Here is a 19561-nt window from a genome sequence, read left to right as displayed (position 1 = left end):
AAATAGAATATTTTGACAATTAGAAGCCAAGAGGGAACATTTGCTACTGTGTTAAATGAAACTACACATTTACCTTGCTTGATTCGAATAACAGATTACTTTCTTATTTCACAATAATTTTCTTTACAGATTGCTAATGCATTATGCATATTGCTGTATCCAGGCCTTATTCTTATTGACTATGGACATTTTCAGTATCCTTTACTAATGTAGAAGTGAAGCCAGTTACGTATCATGAAAGCCAGGCTCAGTTTGTATAATGTTGTCATCTAGTAATGGCTTTTTTTTTCTTTTAAACAGGTGGCTGTACCCTCAGCATATGAAAGTTCCCAGGCCGGGGATCAAACCAGAGCTGTTGCAGAGACAACACCAAGTAGTTATGCTGTGAGCCACAGGGGAAATCCAAGCAGTGTCTTATTTTCTAGGGTTCTTGCTTATATAAACTGTATTTATACCAAGCTTTTACTTGAAGGGTAGAGGACAGATTTATAAAAGTAGAAATACTTTTTCATACCCATTTGTCTTGGGAAATGTTATATTACTTTTTTTTTCTTTTTAGGGCTGCACCCACAGTATATGGAAGTTCCTGGGTTAGGGGTTGAATCAGAGCTGCACCTGCTCCCATAGCAACACAGGACCCGAGCGGCATCTGTGACTTACACCACAGCTCACAGCAATGCCAGATCCTTAACCCACTGAGCGGGGCCAGGGATTGAACCTGTATCCTCATGGATCCTAGCTGGGTTTGTTTCTGCTGAGCCACAACGGGAACCCCTGTTAAGGAGTAGATGTAATATATTCAAGGCCCTTATATGTAATTTCCAATTCATGTATCAATTTACTACTTACAGTTTTTATTTAGAAATAGTTTGCATTATATATATTATTTCAAAATTTCTAAAAAATGCAAAATCTATCTCTTCTAATTATTGAGATAATTTCCTTGACATAGGAACAGATATAATTCTGTGAGTCTTGGCTTTGCTTTATGGGGTGTTCTTGGAGTGTCTTATGACTGGGACCTGCTAGGGTCACTGGCATTCTGCTTAGCTATAAATTATAAGCAAATGGAACTTTACCACTCCTTGCCATTTTTTTGCTTTTTACTTGGCAAGTGTTTCAAAAAAGGCCTCAAAGGAAAGGGGTGAGTAGCTTTTAAACAGCAAAATTCAAAAAAAGTGCTTTAGAGAATTTATTTTGCATATTAAGTGGAGGAAGGTGGTCTTTCACTTAGCCTCATGATGATTTCTTACTAATGTCTTGTGGGTATGGGGTGAATGGAAAGAGAGATTGTCATATTTATATATTTTTAAATCCTCCTGTCTAGAGAACTGTTTTGATCAATGCACACACTAGAGGCAATGTGGATTGACTACTTAGAACATTGCTGTAGGATTTCACCCCTTTAGAGCATATTACATTATATGCTTTTTAGAAATACATCCCAATTTGACATTTTTTTTCACAGCTACGTAAGAATAGCATTTAAGCTAAACATTAATGAGGATGGTGATAGTCTTTTTGTTGGGGCATTACACATCTTAATATTGGTGAATTTCTTAACTTTGATTTAAGTAGATTCTCATCTTAAACCTGTTTTGGAGGCACAGATTTATCATTACATTTAATAATACATTTTACATTTATTAAATTTAGTGAGACTCAGGTTGACTTCTCAGAGTCATTAGCCTCTCCCTATCTTACCAATTTCCTTTGTTTTTGTTCTAGGTTTGTATTGTTAATTAAGCTGGCTTGTACTGTTGTGGCTTCCTTCATTCTCTGCTGGCTGCCATTTTTTACAGAAAGGGAGCAAACCCTGCAAGTTCTAAGAAGACTCTTCCCAGTAGATCGTGGATTATTTGAGGCATGTTTAAAAACTTTTCTCTTACTCCTTTCTGTCCCAGTACCTTCCCTTCGACTTTTGGGGACTTCACCTGCTCTCCTCCTGCAGTCATTCCTTGCCACTTATTTAATCTGGTATATACCTTCTAGCTCAGCTGGCATTTTCTAGTACATTACATAAATAGGAGTATTTATGCTATCATGAAATCCATAATTCACTTATACATTTTTCTAATGACATAGGGTCCATCATGAAAGACTGCATGAGAAGTTGGAGCTACAGAGTTAATAGCTTTGTGATTTTTTTTTTGGTTTGTATTCTCTCTCTCTCTCTTTTTTTTTTTTTTTTTTTTTTTTTGTCTTTTTTGCCATTTCTGGGCTGCTCCCACGGCACATGGAGGTTCCCAGGCTAGGGTCTAATCGGAGCTGTAGCTTCCAGCCTACGCCAGAGCCACAGCAACGCGGGATCCGAGCCATGTCTGCGACCTACACCACAGCTCACGGCAACGCCAGTTCGTTAACCCACTGAGCAAGGGCAGGGATCAAACCCACAACCTCATGGTTCCTAGTCAGATTTGTTAACCACTGCGCCACAACGGGAACTCCCTGTATTCTCTTTTTAGTCTTAGGAAATTATTTATTAAACTAATAATCATGTTTGCTTCAGAAAGGTCTTTATAACTTTCATCCACAGTAATTTTTAATGAGAATCATTCATTTCATTTCATTTAATGCCAGCTTAATCACTCTTGTTAAACTTTTATTGCATGGATAATTTGATTTAGAGTTAGTAATTAAATTAAACAAAACATTTTTCTGAACAAAAAGGCCTTTTAATAAAGTTAGACAGAGACAACATATTTATAGATAATTTGCTTTTGAATAAACATTTCCTTTTAAAAAGAATTAGAGAAACATATATATCTTTCTAATTTTTAGATATATAAATAGCCATAGAAAATCTTTCAGTGGATCTGTGGGAGGCTGGAACCAGCATTTTGAAAGAGACTGAGAAAGAATTTGTTGTTGTGAAGGAGTGGAAAGGTGTGCCTTGTGCATCAGTGGGATGGTGAGGGTGGCAGCACCGACAATCATAAATAATCACTATTGTTATGACTGCCCCTTACTGACGAGGTACTAGACACGTCACGTTTATTTTATTTGATCTTTTCAATAGTGTTGAGGTATTATATCCACTTTACAGATCAGAAAACTGAGGTCAGAGATTCATACACCTTGTACATGGTAGAGCTGTAATTGGAAATTTTGAGAATTGTGTTCCTCAGAGTTCCCGTCATGGCGCAGCAGAAATGAATCCGACTAGGAACCACGAGGTTGCCGGTTCAATCCCTGGCCTCGCCCAGTGGGTTAAGAATCGGCATGGCCGTGAGCTGCGGTGTAGGTCGCAGACATGGCTCGGATCTGGCGTTGCTGTGGCAGTGGCGTGGGCTGGCAGCTACAGTTCTGATTCAGCCCCTAGCCTGGGAACCTCCATATGCCAAGAGTACAGCCCTAAAATGACAAAAAAAAAAAAAAAAAAAGAATTGTGTTCCTAACTTCTTTATATATCCTCTAACCTTAATACCTACATAAGGAAAAGTTTAGTTCTCTGTGTAAGCTGCCTGGATGTTTACCTTGCCTTCTGTTTCAGAAGTGGTTGGAGTTCCTGTCGTGGCTCAGGGGGTTAACGAATCTGACTAGGAACCATGAGGATGCTGCTTCAATCCCTGGCCTTGCTCAGAGGGTTAAGATCTGGCATTGCTGTGAGCTGTGGTGTAGGTTGCAGATGCGGCTCAGATCCTGCATTGCTGTGAGCTGTGGTGTAGGTTGCAGATGCGGCTCAGATCCTGCGTTGCTGTGGCTCTGCCGTAGTCTGGCGGCTACAGCTCCAATTCGATCCCTAGCCTGGGAACCTCCATATGAGGCTGATGCAGCCCTAAAATACAAAACAAAAACAAAACAAAACCAGAATGGTAGTTAATCATGATAATTATAAAAAGAGATGTTGTACATTTTTTATGGTATTCCTGGTCACCTCCATTCACTTGTTGCCCTCAAAACCTGAAGAGCAATTTCATTGCTTGACAGAGGGAAGTAGGATGGTACAGTTGTCAGTAATATTTACCTCTTTTTTTTTTTTTTTTTTTTTTGGTCTCACCCGTGGCATATGGAAATTCCCAGAGATTGAACCTGTGCCGCCATTGCCCTGCACCACAGTTGGAGCAATGCTGGATCCTTAACCCACTGCGCCACATGGCAACTTCCAGTAGTTACTTAATGTTTTGCCAGCACAGCTGTGAGTTACGCTGTAGGGGATGGGTTTCATGAGCCCAGTACTGTAGTTACAAACTTTCTTTTTGTTTTCTTTTTAGGCCCACACCTGTGGGATATGGAGGTTCCCAGGCTAGGGTCAAATCAGAGCTATAGATGCCAGCCTACACCACAGCCACAGCAACTCGGCACCCGAGCCGTGTCTGTGACTTATACCATAGCTCACCGCAATGCCGGATCCTTAACCCACTGAGTGAGGTCAGGGATCAAACATGCAACCTAATGGTTCCTAGTTGGATTCCTTTCCGCTGCCCCACAAGAGAAACTCCTGTAGTTACAAACTTAATTTTGAAAATGACTCCAGCTCAACTGCTAATGTCTTTAAACTTTTTGGTTTATTAGCAGTTAACTCTTGTCATTGCTAGTAGATTACTCTAATTTCAGGTGCTTGACAAAATGGGTCCAGCAATGTGTGTACTACAAATTAGAGAAAGTAAAGTTTTCTTAGAAAAATTTCCTGAGTTTTTCATCTTTAGGAATGATGTGCTGCTCTTGAAAAATACTAAGTATTTTTTGGGACCTTCTAAATTATGGTTGGCCAGCGATTTAGATCACCCCGCATTGCAAAAACTGAAAGGTCCTATTGTTTGAATGTGTGTGTGCACGTGTGCGTGTTCCTTCAAGAGTTTAGTCAACTTGGTTATGAAATTGTGACTGCTTCCTGTGACTCAAAAGTTTATCTACAAAGAGATTATGGGCTGTACTTCATGAAGTTTAATATTTCTTGCAATTACACTAGAATATAAAATAACATTTCTTTTAAGGATAAAGTAGCCAATGTTTGGTGCAGTTTCAGTGTCTTTCTGAAGATCAAGGATATTTTGCCACATCACATCCAGATAATGATCAGGTAAGAGACACAAAGTTTGTATATAGTATTTTATAAACTACTCTAAAAGTGTCACTGGAGTACCTCATTTATGTGGCATCATAGGAATTAAAGTGTTCTTCATTAGTGCATATTCCACACAGTGTAAACCTACCCCTCTGTACAATAGAACTTCTACATGAAATATTTTGTATGAGAGTTATTGTTACCTACTTCGCTCTTCCTTAAATAGAGTACACTAAACATGATTTAACATGACCATGATTTTCAGTGGCAAATCAGTCAGCGTTGTCCAGAGAGGTGGAATAAGTAGATCACTCTGTGCATGTGTGTGTGTGTGTGTGTGTATTAATTTATTACGAGGAACCGGCTTAGACAATTGTGGGACCTGAATGAGCAAACTGGAGGTCCACAAGACAAGCATTCCAGAGGGGATTTCTGGGAAGAAGGAAGAGCTCTACAAACCCCATTGCTGTTTGGAGTTTCAGAGCTCATGGAAGACCTAAGCCTTCTTTTTAAGTAATTCATAGAGCTCCTTTCATGGCTCAGCATGTTATGAACCCAACTAGTACCCATGAGGATGCTGGTTTGATCCCTGGCCTCGCTCACTGGGTTAAAGATCTGGAGTTGCTAGGGCTGTGTTGTAGGCTGGCAGGTGCAGTTCTGATTCCACCCCTAGCCTAGGAACCTCCATATGCTGTGGGGATAGCCCTTAAAAAAAAAGAAAAAAAAATTTTTTTTTAAATAAAGTGATTCAGGCCCTGCCAAGATAGCCCCCTTTTCATTAACTTAAAATGAGATGAATAGGGTCTTTAATTACATCTGCAAATCTTCGAGCAGCACCAGCACTAATGTTTGAATAACTGAGAGGTGTGTGTATTTGCTGCCTCCCTCTTTCCTCCAGTTCTTTCAAGAATATCCTTTGTAGCCCACCTTCATGGGAAGCACTGTAGCCAAGCTAACAGGCCACCAAGCCATCACCTGGGAAAATCAGTTATTGTTTTGCATTATAATACTTGTCTTCAGGGCTTTCAAAGCCTGTTTGCCGAGGTACTGTGTGGCTCCAGATTGCTCTGCCTGTTGAGTTCTTTTTCCTTCTTGCCTCTCAGGCACTGTAAGGAGAAGCTCTAGCAGCTTCCTGCTCCCTTTCTAGTTTGTTCTTTCCAATTTACCATGGGCTTGAAATCAGATAGCCAACTTTTGTGAAATGAGGGCTGAATATTCTCCTGTGAGTAGTTTTATGAAAGTTTGTGTTATATATATAGTATTGTCTCTTTATACCTTGTGTTTTCTTGTTTGGAGTGTTTGCTTGTTTCTTTTTCTTTTTTTTTTTTTTGTCTTTTTAGGGCCATACCCTCAGCATATGAAAGTTCCCAGACTAGGGGTCAAAACGACTGCAGCTGCTGGCATGCACCACAGCCACAGCAATGAGGGATGTGAGCCGCATCTGTGACCTGCACCCACAGCTCATGGCAATGCCAGATCCTTAACCCATTGAGCAAGGCCAAGGATCGAACCTGCGTCCTCATGGGTACTAGTCAGGCTTGTTACTTCTGAGCCACGATGGGAACTCCTGAGTGTTTGATAATTGATTTTTAGGTATCTATTTTTATATTTTTCCATAATTGATACTAAATAATAGAATAACATAAAAAATAAAATAAGCAACATTTAATTCTATTATATTTTGTTTTGATTACATAATACATGATTATATAGTCGTGTATATACTAAAATGTGTACATATTTCAATGTATGGATTTTATTTAAATGTTATTTGGTCCTAAATTTATTTTTTAATGCATAAAAAACTTTGGTTTGAAATCACCGTAAGTTGATAAGTAATGTGATCCTTACATTAAAAAAAGTTTGTTTTAGCTGTATACCTCTACAAAGAAAACACATGCTTAATTTTTATGTTTTAGCTTCTGTTTTACATTTTTGAGCCTGCTTCCTGCATGTATGAAATTAACACTTCACCCTTCTCCTAAAGGATTCAAATTTACTCTGGTAAGTTTCTCATTACTTTCGATATTTAATTCTTGCTGCATCTGATCTTTTAAAAACACAGATAATTCTTGCTCTGAACAGAATTTATTGGATTGAGACATTATTTGGCGAATATTTACTGAGTGTCTGACATACATAGGAGCTGTTTTGGGTACTAGGTTGAACAATCAGAATAATTCAACAACTATTTAATTTTTTTCTTTGTACTGGTCAGTGAGGGAATACAAATCTGCTTTTTTTATGTGTAAAGCAGATGGTATTAAGTTCTGTCAGGTACAATGGAGTGCTGTGTTAAGTTTGGGAAAAGGAGAGACTACTTTGAGGGCAGATTTTAGGCAGTTTCTTAAAGCAGATGGGCTCAGAACCAAATTTTGAAAGCTAGGCAAGATTTGGAATAGGTGGTTATATAAGAGAATTCAAGACAGGAGGAAAAGCTTAAATGTACCTTTAGGTACAGAGATGGAGAAGGATGGGGGTGATGTGGGAACAGCATTAAACAATGAGATTTGTGTGGCTGTTAAGTGGGTGTGTGTGCGGGCAGGTAAGGAGAAGATATAGTGAGAGGGAAGAGTCAGAAAGGGTCATATTCTGTACGACCTTGAATGTTGGGTTGGAGAAGTTGGAGTCAGATTTGTGTGCAACAGGAGCAAAACGAGTTTGAAGAAGGGGAGGGGACAGATCTCCGTCTTAGGAGGATAACTTGTGTCAGTTTGAACATGGACTAGTTGTATATCCTACTTTTTTTTTTTTATTTTTTTATATCCTGCATTTTAGAATTTCTTTGAGTAGATATACAAATTCCCTCTGGTTCTATTTCTGTGGTATTTAAAATTTGTTTCTGTGTACCTTGGTCTATAAAATGATGTTTACAGATATCTTTAGATATCTTTTAAAGATATCAAGAAAATTTGGTTTATGAAATAATAAGTCTTAGTGGACTTATACAAGGGACAGCATTTTAGAAATTAGGGTTTCAATTCTGGGACTTCCACTTATTCACATTGCATTCTAAAAACAAGCCAAAACAGAGCATATCAGTCACATATTTCATAAGTGCGTATCAGTGCCATGGTCCAAAAGGATAGTTTCGTGTTCCTCTTTTTTTGTTATTATTATTATTACCTTTTTATTGATGATTTCTGTTGTTTCACTCTATGAATGAACTCTGAGCATACTATGTCATCTATGGTTATATTCTGTAGGATGTTTAGAATAGGGATGTATTTGCAAGCTTATGAAAAATTGTTATTTTTTTCATGCTAACTAAAGATATATTTCAAAGATAACGGAGTGGAATTTCAGAGTTTGAGATATTGCAACAGTGTTGGAGTTGATTACTTTTAGGATTATAAAGCAGAAAAGCCATTTTCTTTCTCCTAATTTCCTGATTTTATTTTGTTTGTTAGGTTTTAATACTAGCTCTTGTGTTTGAAAATTAAAATGACTTAAACTTGTTTTTGTTGATAATGCTTTAATTGTTACTGAATATTTCTGAGAGCTTTAAAAACAACTCCCATTAAAATTATTTCAAAGTATTTTCAATCTAGATTGAATTATTTTTTTCAAGTAATATTTATTAGATGCCCTCTAATGTGCTATGCCTTCTTCTAGGTATTGGCATGAAAGTGAATGACAGCTGACATCCCTGCTCTCTTAATTGGGAACACTCATGGGGGCAGAAGGACAATAAGCAAAATAAATCAGTCAACAGGAAAATATCTGGGCATAATGAAGCCTATGAAGAAAAAAGTATCATGAAAAGAGGGCTGGTGGGGTTTGGGGGCAGGGGGGCACTACTTTCCTTTAAGGGAAGGCCTTTCCAGGGAAGTGACATTTGCGCCTAGAACTGAATGACCAGAAGGAACCAATTACAAGATGACCTCTGTTCTGACTTGATAAAAACAAGTTTTTTTTCAAGGCAGGAATGCATTTGACATGTTTGAGGCAGTACTTTTTTTTTTCTTTTGCTTTTAGGGCCTCACCTGCGGCATATGGAAGTTCCCAGGCTAGCGGTCAAATCAAGCTGCAGCTGCCGGTCTACACCACAGCCACACCAACTCCAGATTCAAGCAGTATCTGTGACCTACACCACTGCTCACGGCAATACCAGATCCTTAACCCACTGAGCTAGTCTAGGGATCAAACCCGCATCCTTATGGATACTAGTTGGGTTTATAACCCACAGAGCCACAACGGGAACTCCTGACATGTTTGAGGCATTAAAAGGACAAGTACGAAGTGGCTGGTCTGAAATGAGTAAGGGAGTCAGTGAGAAATAGACTGGAAGAGGAAGGCAGGATCCAAATTATGTAGGAGTATATATTTTATTCTAAGTGTAATGGGAAGCTGTTGGAGGATTTTAAACAGGGGAATTACATGATCCGATAAGGTGGCTGAATGGATTGTAGGGAGCAAGAGCATCACCAAATAGGAGGTTATTCCACTGGTCCAAGAGAAGGCTGGGGTGGCTTAGACCTTTTCTCTGCCACCATCAGCAGAAGGGAATGGAGAGAAATTGGTGGATATTATATTTAGGAGATGGTGCAGGTAAGATTAGCTGATAGATTGGATGTGTAGCATGTACAAAACAGCGATCCAGACTTTTGCTTCCGCAAGTGGATTGGATGTATATAGATAGATATCTAATATGCAGAATATGAACTGAAAACGGATCTAATTAATTTTTATTTACAACCCCAAAGAGCAAATGATTACTTTATAGAACACTTAATATATTTTACTGACATGCACATTTTAAAAACACTAAAATAGATTTATTTTGCCAGGTTTAGATTTTGACTTTCTTATCCTTAAACTTTTTAATTTAAATCATCAGAGATTCCAAGAGATGATGAAAGTATATTGTATCTGAAGTATTTGTTAGTTTTCTTTATTAATAACTGAGCTCATGAATGTGTTTTAGATGATTAAGTATAGCTTTATTATAATTTATTTTTCAAAAATATTTTGGTTATTAAATTAGAGTAAAATATTATGTATATTAGAGTGTGTATATGTTTTCCTTCTAGCTAGAAGCTATTTTAAGCTTTAAAATTTTACTTGAAATTATCTTTAATCAGATTCACAGTTAAATTGCTATTATATTTTATAAGTTGTTATTATCTGATTTTTCCCCTCTTTTTCCTTAAAGGTTAGCTGTGCACTATCATTCTTTTTATTTTCTTTCCAAGTACACGAAAAGTCCATTCTTTTGGTATCAGTGTAAGTAAAAAGTTTCAAGTATGTGTTTATTTATTTATTCATTTATTATTGTGTTTATAATATGTAAATAAATGTATTACTTACGTATAATCACATAAGTGCAGATCAAAACTATACAAATGTTAGTTACTTAGTTGCATAAAATTATTTCATAAAATCACATCTTTTCCAGTATGATGATCTCTTTAACAATTTTAGTTCTTTATATTTTATAATATATTTTAAACTGATAAAGTTTTATAGAATCATTTCTGACTTATTTCTTATTTCTTGCTATTTTTTCATTTATACTTTCTATATGCTAATAAAAACCCTCTTCCAAGAGGCTCTACTCAGGCTGGAACCTGTTTATCCTCTCTGTCTTTTTCATTTCATTCATTTCCTCATCTATTCAGTAGCTTTGTACTCTCCAATAACTTCTTTAGGGCGCTTTTTATATGTTGCCTTTTTTCTAGTTCTTCTGTCAGAACCTTTGTTTAGATCCTATTGGCAGTCCTTAACCAGACTCCTTTTCTCTTACGCATTAACATTTTTTCTTGGTAATCATGAAAACTGGGTGGCAGTTGGGGGTATAATATCCAAATGATAAAATAATACTTGCCCGGAAGAATACTTCTTGAATCATGGAATACTTGAATCCTGCCGTAGATTAGTCCCACCCTGACTGCCCAACCCTTTACCCTGTATTTGAGGTTATTGTGGAAGATACATGTGTGATGTGACCAATGACAAATTGAAGGAAGTACTGCTTTTATTAGCTGGAGCTTTGGGCTAAAACCTCAGTGCAGAGTTTTCTAGTAAGCTGGGCTGGTCTGTAGGGAAGCCAAGTATGTGTTTATTTATTTATTCATTTATTATTGTGTTTATAATATGTAAATAAATGTATTACTTACGTATAATCGCCTAAGTGCAGATCAAAACTATACAAATGTTAGTTACTTAGTTGCATAAAATTATTTCATAAAATCACATCTTTTCCAGTATGATGATCTCTTAACAATTTTAGTTCTTTATAATATATTTTAAACTGATAAAATAGTCTCATGGCATTGCAGATAGGGAGGTCAGCTTAATGTCATCCCCCAAAGTCTAAACTTGAGTTAGATCTGACCACTGTTACATGAGGCCAGGCTGACCCTACACAAATCCCTAGTGCCAGGGGATGGAACTGTGGAGAGGTGGTGCTTTCAAACATGTATAATTTTTCCTAGAATTTCTACCCATAGAAAGAAGCTCTATCAGTGACCTATGATCTGACCGTGCATAATAACTTTTGGGCTCTGAATTTCTGGGAGTTCATACTCTAGAACTGTACCTAGATTATTTATAACAGGAGTTCCCTTGTGGCACAGTGGGTTAAGGATCCAGTGTTGTCACTGCATCTGCTTGGGTTGCTGCTATGGTGCAGGTTTAATTTCCGGCCTAGGAACTTCCTCATGCCATGGGCACAGCCAAAAAAAAAAAAAAAAAAAAAGGAAGAAAATGTGCTTTGGAAGAATACAAAAAAATAAAGATTATAACAGTGCATAATTTTAATATAATTTTGATCAAATATTTTAAAGTTAACATTAAAAGTTCCTCTTGACCTGGTTCTAGCTAATCTATCATTAAACAAATATTTCATTCAATAAATACTTTTTTTTTCATTCAATAAATACTTATTGAAAGCCTACTATTTGTCAGATACTATTCTGTACACTTGGGATATATCTGTGAACAAAACAGACAAATATCCCTACTTTCTTAGCTTTCATTCTCAAGGACAGACAGTAATAATTAAATAAAGATAAATTAAATAGTGTGTTAGAAGGAAATAAAGGCCATGACGAATACATAAAACAGGATAAGGGAAGTTGGGAATACTGGGTAGGGGTACAGGAGCAAGTGCAGGTTGTAGTTTTAAATACAGACGTCAAGATAGGTATTGTTGGAGTTCCCGTCGTGGCGCAGTGGTTAACGAATCTGACTAGGAACCGTGAGGTTGCGGGTTCGGTCCCTGCCCTTGCTCAGTGGGTTAACGATCTGGCATTGCCGTGAGCTGTGGTGTAGGTTGCAGACGCGGCTCGGATCCCGCGTTGCTGTGGCTCTGGCGTAGGCCAGTGGCTACAGCTCCGATTCGACCCCTAGCCTGGGAACCTCCATGTGCCGCAGGAGCGGCCCAAAGAAATAGCAAAAAGACAAAAAAAAAAAAAAAAAAGATAGGTATTGTTGAGAAGATAATTGAGTGGACTGGAGGCGATGAGGATTAGCTGAATGGATATCTGGGAGAATAACGTTCTAGGTGAAGGTCAGAATAACATTCTAGGAGTTCCTGTCGTGGCTCAGTGGTTAACAAACCCGGCTAGTATCCATGAGGATGCAGATTTGATCCCTGGCCTCGCTCAGTGGGTTAAGGATTCAGTGTTGCTGTGAGCTGTGGTGTAGATTGCAGACACAGCACGGCTCCTGCATTGCTGTGGCTGTGGTGTAGGCCAGCAGCTACAGCTCCGACTTGACCCCTAGCCTGGGAACCTCCATATGCCATGGGTGTGGCCCAGAAAAGACCAAAAAAAAAAAGGAATAACATTCTAGACAGCTAAGTGCCAAGGCCCTAAGATGGGAGTATGCAGATATGTTTAGGGAACAATAGAATGGCCAATGTGGCCAGAATGGAGTGGTCAGGGTGGGGCATAATAGGATATGAAGTTAAAGAGGTAATGGGGTACAAATTATATGGGGTTTTATAGACCACATTGGGAATTTTGTCTTTTATTCTGAAGGAAATGGGGAGCCGTGGGAGGATTTCGAGGAAGAAGCATTATCTGACTTGATGTTTTAAAAGGAGTTCCTATTGTGGCAGAGTGGGTTACCACTGGCACAGATCTGGCATTGCCACAGCTGTGGTGTAGTTCACAGCTGCGGGCTAGGATTTGATCCTTGGCCCAGGAACTTCCATATGCTGTGGGTGCAGCCAAAAAAATAAAAACAAACGGATCACTCTGCGTATCAAATTATACATAAGAAATATGTGCAGTTATTTGTATATTAATTATATCTCCATAAAGCTGTTAAAAAGTAAATAAAATTATTCTGGTGGCAGATCAAAAATAGGTTGTATGGAGCAAGGGTAGAAAGCATGGAGTTCATTTAGAAAACAATGACCAGGAGTTCCCATCGTGGCGCAGTGGTTAATGAATCTGACTAGGAACCATGAGGTTGAGGGTTCGGTCTCTGCCCTTGCTCAGTGGGTTAAAGATCCGGCGTTGCTGTGAGCTGTGGTGTAGGTTGCAGACGTGGCTCGGATCCCGCGTTGCTGTGGCTCTGGCGTAGGCCAGTGGCTACAGCTCCGATTCGACCCCTAGCCTGGGAACTTCCATATGCCGTGAGAGCGGCCCAATAAATGGCAAAAAGACAAAAAAAAAAAAAAAAAACAAACAAACCAAAAACAAGTGTTGTATGCTTGAAATTTGAGAGGAGGTGGATCTGAAAAGCCATCACCACAGACACAGAAACACACAAAAGAAACTAAGTTGATGGATGTGTAAGAGAACCTCTTGTGGTAATTATTTCACAGTATATATCTATTGTCACGTGTACTTTAGACTTACACAATGTTATATCACTTACATCTCAATAAACTGGGAGGAAAAGGGCTTCCAACTGATCACAACTGAAGTGATCAGTTGTATCAGATGCTATTAGTAGGTCAGGTGAGATGAAGGTTAAGAATAGACTCCTTGCCATAGTGAAGTGGAAGTCACTAGGGACTTTGGAAAGGGTAGTGGAGTAGAGTGAAGCAGGGAAAAGCCTGACTAGGGTGGGTTTAAGACATAGTGAGAAGAGAAGAATTGAAGACAAGTGTAGATAATTCTTTTTTTAAAAAAGGTGTGTGTGGGCGTTCCTGTCGTGGCTCAGTGGTTAATGAATCCGACTAGGAACCATGAGGTTGCGGGTTCAGTCCCTGCCCTTTCTCAGTGGGTTAAGGATCCAGCGTTGCCATGAGCTGTGGTGTAGGTTGCAGACGCGGCTCGGATCCTGCATTGCTGTGGCTCTGGCGTAGGCCAGTGGCTACAGCTCCGATTCGACCCCTAGCCTGGGAACCTCCATATGCCACAGGAGCGGCCCAAAGAAATAGCAAAAAGACAAAAAAAAAAAAAAAAAAAAAAAAAAAAAGGTGTGTGTGTCTATAATTGTCATAAAATGGTAAAAATATATCATTAGTTTATTCACAGTTATGCAGCCTTCACTACTGTCTACTTAGAGAATATTTTCATCATCCCCAAAGGAAACCCCATGCTCATTGAGTAGTCATTCCCCATTCTCCCTTTCACCTAACCCTTCTTTTTTTTTCTCCCCTTTTTTGGTTGCACCTACTGCATATGGGAGTTCCTGGGCCAGGAACTGAATCTGAGCCACAACTACAACCTACACCACAGCTGCAGCAACCCTGGATCCTTAACCCACTGCACCACAGTGGGAACTTCCACTAATCCTTGTAACCACTAATATACTTTCAGCCTCTGTGGATTTGCCTGTTTTGGATATTTCATATAGATGGAATAACAAAATATGTGGTCTTTTGTGATTAACCTCTTTCACTTACCATAATATTTTCAGAGTTCTTCCATGTTGTATGATGATTCGCTATTTCACTCACGAAGCACTGAATAATGTTGCATTGTCTGGATATACTACATATTGTCTGTCTGTGCATCAGTTAGTGGCTATCTGGGGCTCTTTTCACCATTTGGCTCTTGGGAATAGTGTCATTATGAACATCCCATAGAAGATTTTGTTTGTCAGTTCTCTTGGCTTTATACCTAGGAGTGGAATTTCTGGGTCATATAGTAATTCTATAAACTTATTGAGAAACCACCAAATTTATTTTCACAAAAGCTGAAAATAAATTTTACATTCCACCACCAATGTATGAAGGTCCCTATTTCTTTACATCCTGTCATCACTGGTTATTGTCTGCCTTTGTTTTTGTTTTTGTTTTTAGGGCCACACTTATGGCATATGAAAGTTCCCAGGGTAGGGGCTGAGTGAGGCCAGGGATCGAACCCGCATCTTCGATCCCGGGAACCCGGGATCCTAGTAGAGTTCTCACTGAGCTGCGACAGGAACTCCCTGTTGAACATCTTCTTATGTCTTTGTTGGCAATATGTATATCTTCTTTGGAGAAAAGTATTTTCTTTCTTTCTTTCTTTCTTTTTGTTTAGGGCTGCACCTACAGCATATGGAAGGGCAGCTAGGGATTGAATGGAGCTGCATCTGCTGGTCTACACCACAGCCACAGCAGTGCTAGATCCAAGCTGCGTCTATGACCTACACTACAGCTCATGGCAATGCTGAATCCTTAACCCACTGAGTGAGGCCTGGGATTGAACTCATATCCTCATGGATATTAGTCATGTTCCTAACCCACTGAGCCACAGTGAGCTCCTCCAGTATTTTCTTTTAATGCAGTAGTTGTCAATCAGTTTATAATCCCAGGCCTCATATGCTAGTTGACAGGGGGAAAAGTCATCCTTTTACGAAAGGAGGAGAATACTCAAACTTTGAAAAATAAGGAGACCCCAAATAATAATAATAATAAGAAGAAAAAGTAATTATTATTCAGTAATCATCATTAGTAAAAAAGTTATTTATTTATTTATTTATTTATTTTGGCTTTTTGCCTTTTCTAGGGCCGCTCCCGCGGCATATGGAGGTTCCCAGGCTAGGGGTCTAATCAGAGCTGTAGCCACTGGCTTACGCCACAGCCACAGCAATGCGGGCTCCAAGCTGGGTCTGCGACCTACACCACAGCTCACGGCAATGCCGGATCCTTAACCCACTGAGCAAGGCCTGGGATGGAACCCACAACCTCATGGTTCCTAGTCAGATTCGTTAACCACTGAGCCATGACGGGAACTCCAAAAGTTATTTATTTTTATTGTAGTAAAAAGTAAACACTAGTTAATACCTGCAAAAAGAGTTCTTTCAAGTACTTAACAAGCCAGGGTATTATTATTATTTCCATTTACACCTAGGAAAAAAGTTAAATTCATCATTTGTTCAACGTCATACAATAAGTAAGTGGCAGGGGAGGAACTAGGACTCAGGTCTCCCGACCAGCCCCCTTCTTCTCAAGCACTGCCACAGTGCACCCAGAAGGTAATGTGACCTCTATTACTGCTCTTTCCATGGAGCCTCTTCCTACTCGTTTTTTCCTCTTTTATTGTTATCACCCTTTGTAATTCTTCTTTGCCTCTGTTGTCCTCTCTTCAGTATCAGATGACAGTCATATCTTTTAGTTCTCAACTTAACTGAGTATTATGTCACATGGAAGATCATAAAAAGAAGTTTAAAAACCACTATACCAGGAATTCATTTCCTATTTCCCAAATAGAATGAGATATGTGAATATGAAAAAGCTCTCTCTGAATGTTCAGTTCTGTTTATCTTATCCTTTATTTAAGCTACTGTTTGTATGACAGAGAAAAATGTTTCATTAATGGATACTGGAAGCAGTTTTCTAGTTATTATGAGTTGATGCCTCAGTATCTAGATTCATTTAGTTTGGATTGATAGTTATAAAAAAGTGAATCAGTAGTCCATATGGGGACTTTGCTGGCTGTATTTTGTGTTTTTGTTCCTTTTTAACTACCTCAAAAATCAGATAAAATGTGTTCATATTTTTACATATAAGCATTGATGTTATATTCTCTAAGATTAAAATATTTTTCTTTGTCATTTTAGACCAGTCTGCTTAGTTTTAAGTGAAATTCCTTTTATGTCTACTTGGTTTTTACTTGTGTCAACATTTAGGTGAGTCAAACCAGTTTCCAGTATAATATTTTCAATGTAGTACTTATAAACTCTTTTAAAACTTTTTTTACAAAGTGAATAAGGTTTGAAATGACAATTCTCTTTTGATTTTTTCTATTTCCCATATAGTATGCTACCTCTTCTGCTGAAAGATGAACTAGTAATGCCCTCAGTTGTGACAGCGATGGCATTTTTTATAGCTTGCACAACTTCCTTTTCAATATTTGAAAAGACTTCTGAAGAAGAACTGCAGTTGAAATCCTTTTCCATTTCTGTTAGGAAATATTTTCCGTGTTTTACATTTCTTCCCAGAATTATACGGTATTTGGTAAGTTGCTTAGTTTTTTGTGTTTTGTGTGTGTGTGTATGTGTGTGTGTCTTTTTAAGGCCACACCCACAGCATATGGCACTTCCCAGGATAGGGGTTGAATTGGAGCTGTAGCCACTGGCCTACTCCACAGCCACAACACCAGATCCGAGCTGCATCTGCAGCCTGCACCACAGCTCACGGCAACGCTAGATTCTTAACCCACTGAGTGAGGCCAGAGATCGAACCCTTGTCCTCATGGGTACTAGTCGGGTTTGTTAACCACTGAGCCACCATGGGAACTCCTGGTATGTTGTTTAGTTTTTAGGGAAGGGCATTATTTTAAAAATTATCATAATATTTCTTTTCTTTTATGCATTTTTAAGATAAAATTTTTATAAAGTCACACATAAAAATCCACCCTTTTAAAGCATGCAATCAGTGTTTTAAGTATGTACACAGAGTTTTACAGCCATCAACCTAACCTAATTTTAGATTATTTCCATCACCCTGAAAAGAAATCCTATACCCTTTAGCCATCATTTCTCATTCCACCCTCACCCCTAACACCAGAGCCACTGATCTACTTTCAGTCTCCATAGATTTGCCTGTTTGGACATTTCATATAAATGGAATGTATTAGTCTCCTAGGGCTGCTATGGCAAAATACCACACCAGGTAGCTTAAACAGCAGGAATTTATTTTCTCACAATTCTGAAAGCTTGAAGTCTAAGATCAATGTGACATCAGTGTTGGTTTCTGGTGAGGCGTCTCCCTGGTTTGTAGGTGACCTTGCTGTCTCATGTGACCTCTTCCCTGTGTATGTATGTGTAGAGTTAGTTCTTTGGTGTTCTGCTTGTAAATTCTTTTCCTCTTCTTTTTTTTTTAATCTTTTGTCTTTTTAGGGCTGCACCCACGGCATATGGAGGTTCCCAGGCTAGGGGTCGAATCGGAACTGTAGCTACCGGCCTACACCACAGCTTACAGCAACGTCGGATCTTTAACCCACTGAGCGAGGCCAGGAGTCGAACCCGCAACCTCATGTTCCTAGTCCGATTTGTTTCCACTGCACCACGACACGGGAACTCCTCCTCTTCTTATAAAGATACCAGTCCTATCAGATTAGGGCCCCAGTCTTGAGACTTCATTTAACCTTAACTAAATTCCATCTCCAAATGCAGTTGCATTGGAGCTTAGAGCTTCAATATATGAATTTTGCAGGTATACAGTTTGTCCTGTAACATGGAATCATACAAAATGTGGTCTTTGGTGATTGGCTTCTTTCACTTTAGTATGAAAGAGGTTCATCTGTGTTGTAGCATGTGTCAGTACCTCATTCTTTTTTTGCCAGTTCCATTATATGCCCCATTTTGCATAATGCCACATTTTGTTTATCCATTCTTCAGTAGATAGATGTTGGGTTGCTTCACTTTTTGGCTGTTATGAATAATGCTGTTGTGAAGATGTGTGCATAAGTTTACCAGTGTGTATATGTTTTCATTTTCCTCAAGTATATAACTTGGAGTGGTAATTCTCTGGTTAACATTTTGAGAAACTGCCAGACTGTTTTCCAAAGTACTACATGATTCTGCATTCTTACCAGCAATATATGGGGTTTCCAGTTTCTCCACATCCTTGACAGTGCTTGTCTTTTTTGTTATAGTTCTTCTTTATCATAGCCACATGTATTGGGTGTGAAAAATGTTTTCTCATTATGGTTTTTGCATTTCCCTAGTAACTACTGATATTGAGTATCTTTTTATAATTTCTTTGGAGAAATGCCTATTCATATCCTTTGCCCACTTTTAAATGAGTTGTCTTTCTATTTTTGAGTTATAAGAGTTCTCTATATGCTCTTGATACAGATCTCTTACTAGAGTGCAAGTATTTTCTCCCTTCTATGCATTGCTTTTTGACTTTCTTGATGGTATCGTTTGTAGTACAAGTTTTCATTTTTATAAAGTCTAATATATCTATTTTTTCTTTTGTTGTTTGTGCTTTTTGTGTCATATCCCATAAAATATGTATAACCAGAGGTTATGAAGACTTTTGTGTTTCTTTAAGAGTTTGTAATGTTAGTTGTCTTTAGGACATTGATTCATTTCAAATTAGTTTTTGTATATAGTGTGAAGTAGGAGTTTAACTTTATTCAGTTGTCTAGCACCAATGAATTGTGTTGGCATCCATGTTGAAAATCAACAGATCCTAAATATAAGAGTCTATTTCTA

General features: G+C 38.4%; 1 protein-coding gene across 4 annotated transcripts in view; it reads left to right on the top strand.

Annotated features, from left to right (window-relative positions):
- ALG6 (ALG6, alpha-1,3-glucosyltransferase) overlaps nt 1-19561 on the top strand; it is an 86454-nt gene that overhangs the window by 29667 nt on the left and 37226 nt on the right. For all 4 annotated transcript variants that reach the window (XR_002345161.1, XM_003127947.6, XM_013988885.2 and 1 more), the window contains exons 7-14: nt 130-194; nt 959-1144; nt 1729-1864; nt 4938-5023; nt 6928-7012; nt 10164-10234; nt 16958-17026; nt 17156-17354. Coding sequence is in view for 3 of the 4 variants with exons in the window: in XM_003127947.6 (XP_003127995.3) it covers nt 130-194; nt 959-1144; nt 1729-1864; nt 4938-5023; nt 6928-7012; nt 10164-10234; nt 16958-17026; nt 17156-17354 (897 nt within the window). In the remaining variant the exon portion in view is untranslated. The remainder of the gene's footprint in view (nt 1-129; nt 195-958; nt 1145-1728; nt 1865-4937; nt 5024-6927; nt 7013-10163; nt 10235-16957; nt 17027-17155; nt 17355-19561) is intronic.

This window comes from Sus scrofa, chromosome 6 (genome assembly GCF_000003025.6).
Source record: "Sus scrofa isolate TJ Tabasco breed Duroc chromosome 6, Sscrofa11.1, whole genome shotgun sequence".
Classification (NCBI taxonomy): Eukaryota; Metazoa; Chordata; class Mammalia; order Artiodactyla; family Suidae; genus Sus; species Sus scrofa.
This window is presented reverse-complemented; position numbering and strand designations above follow the sequence as displayed.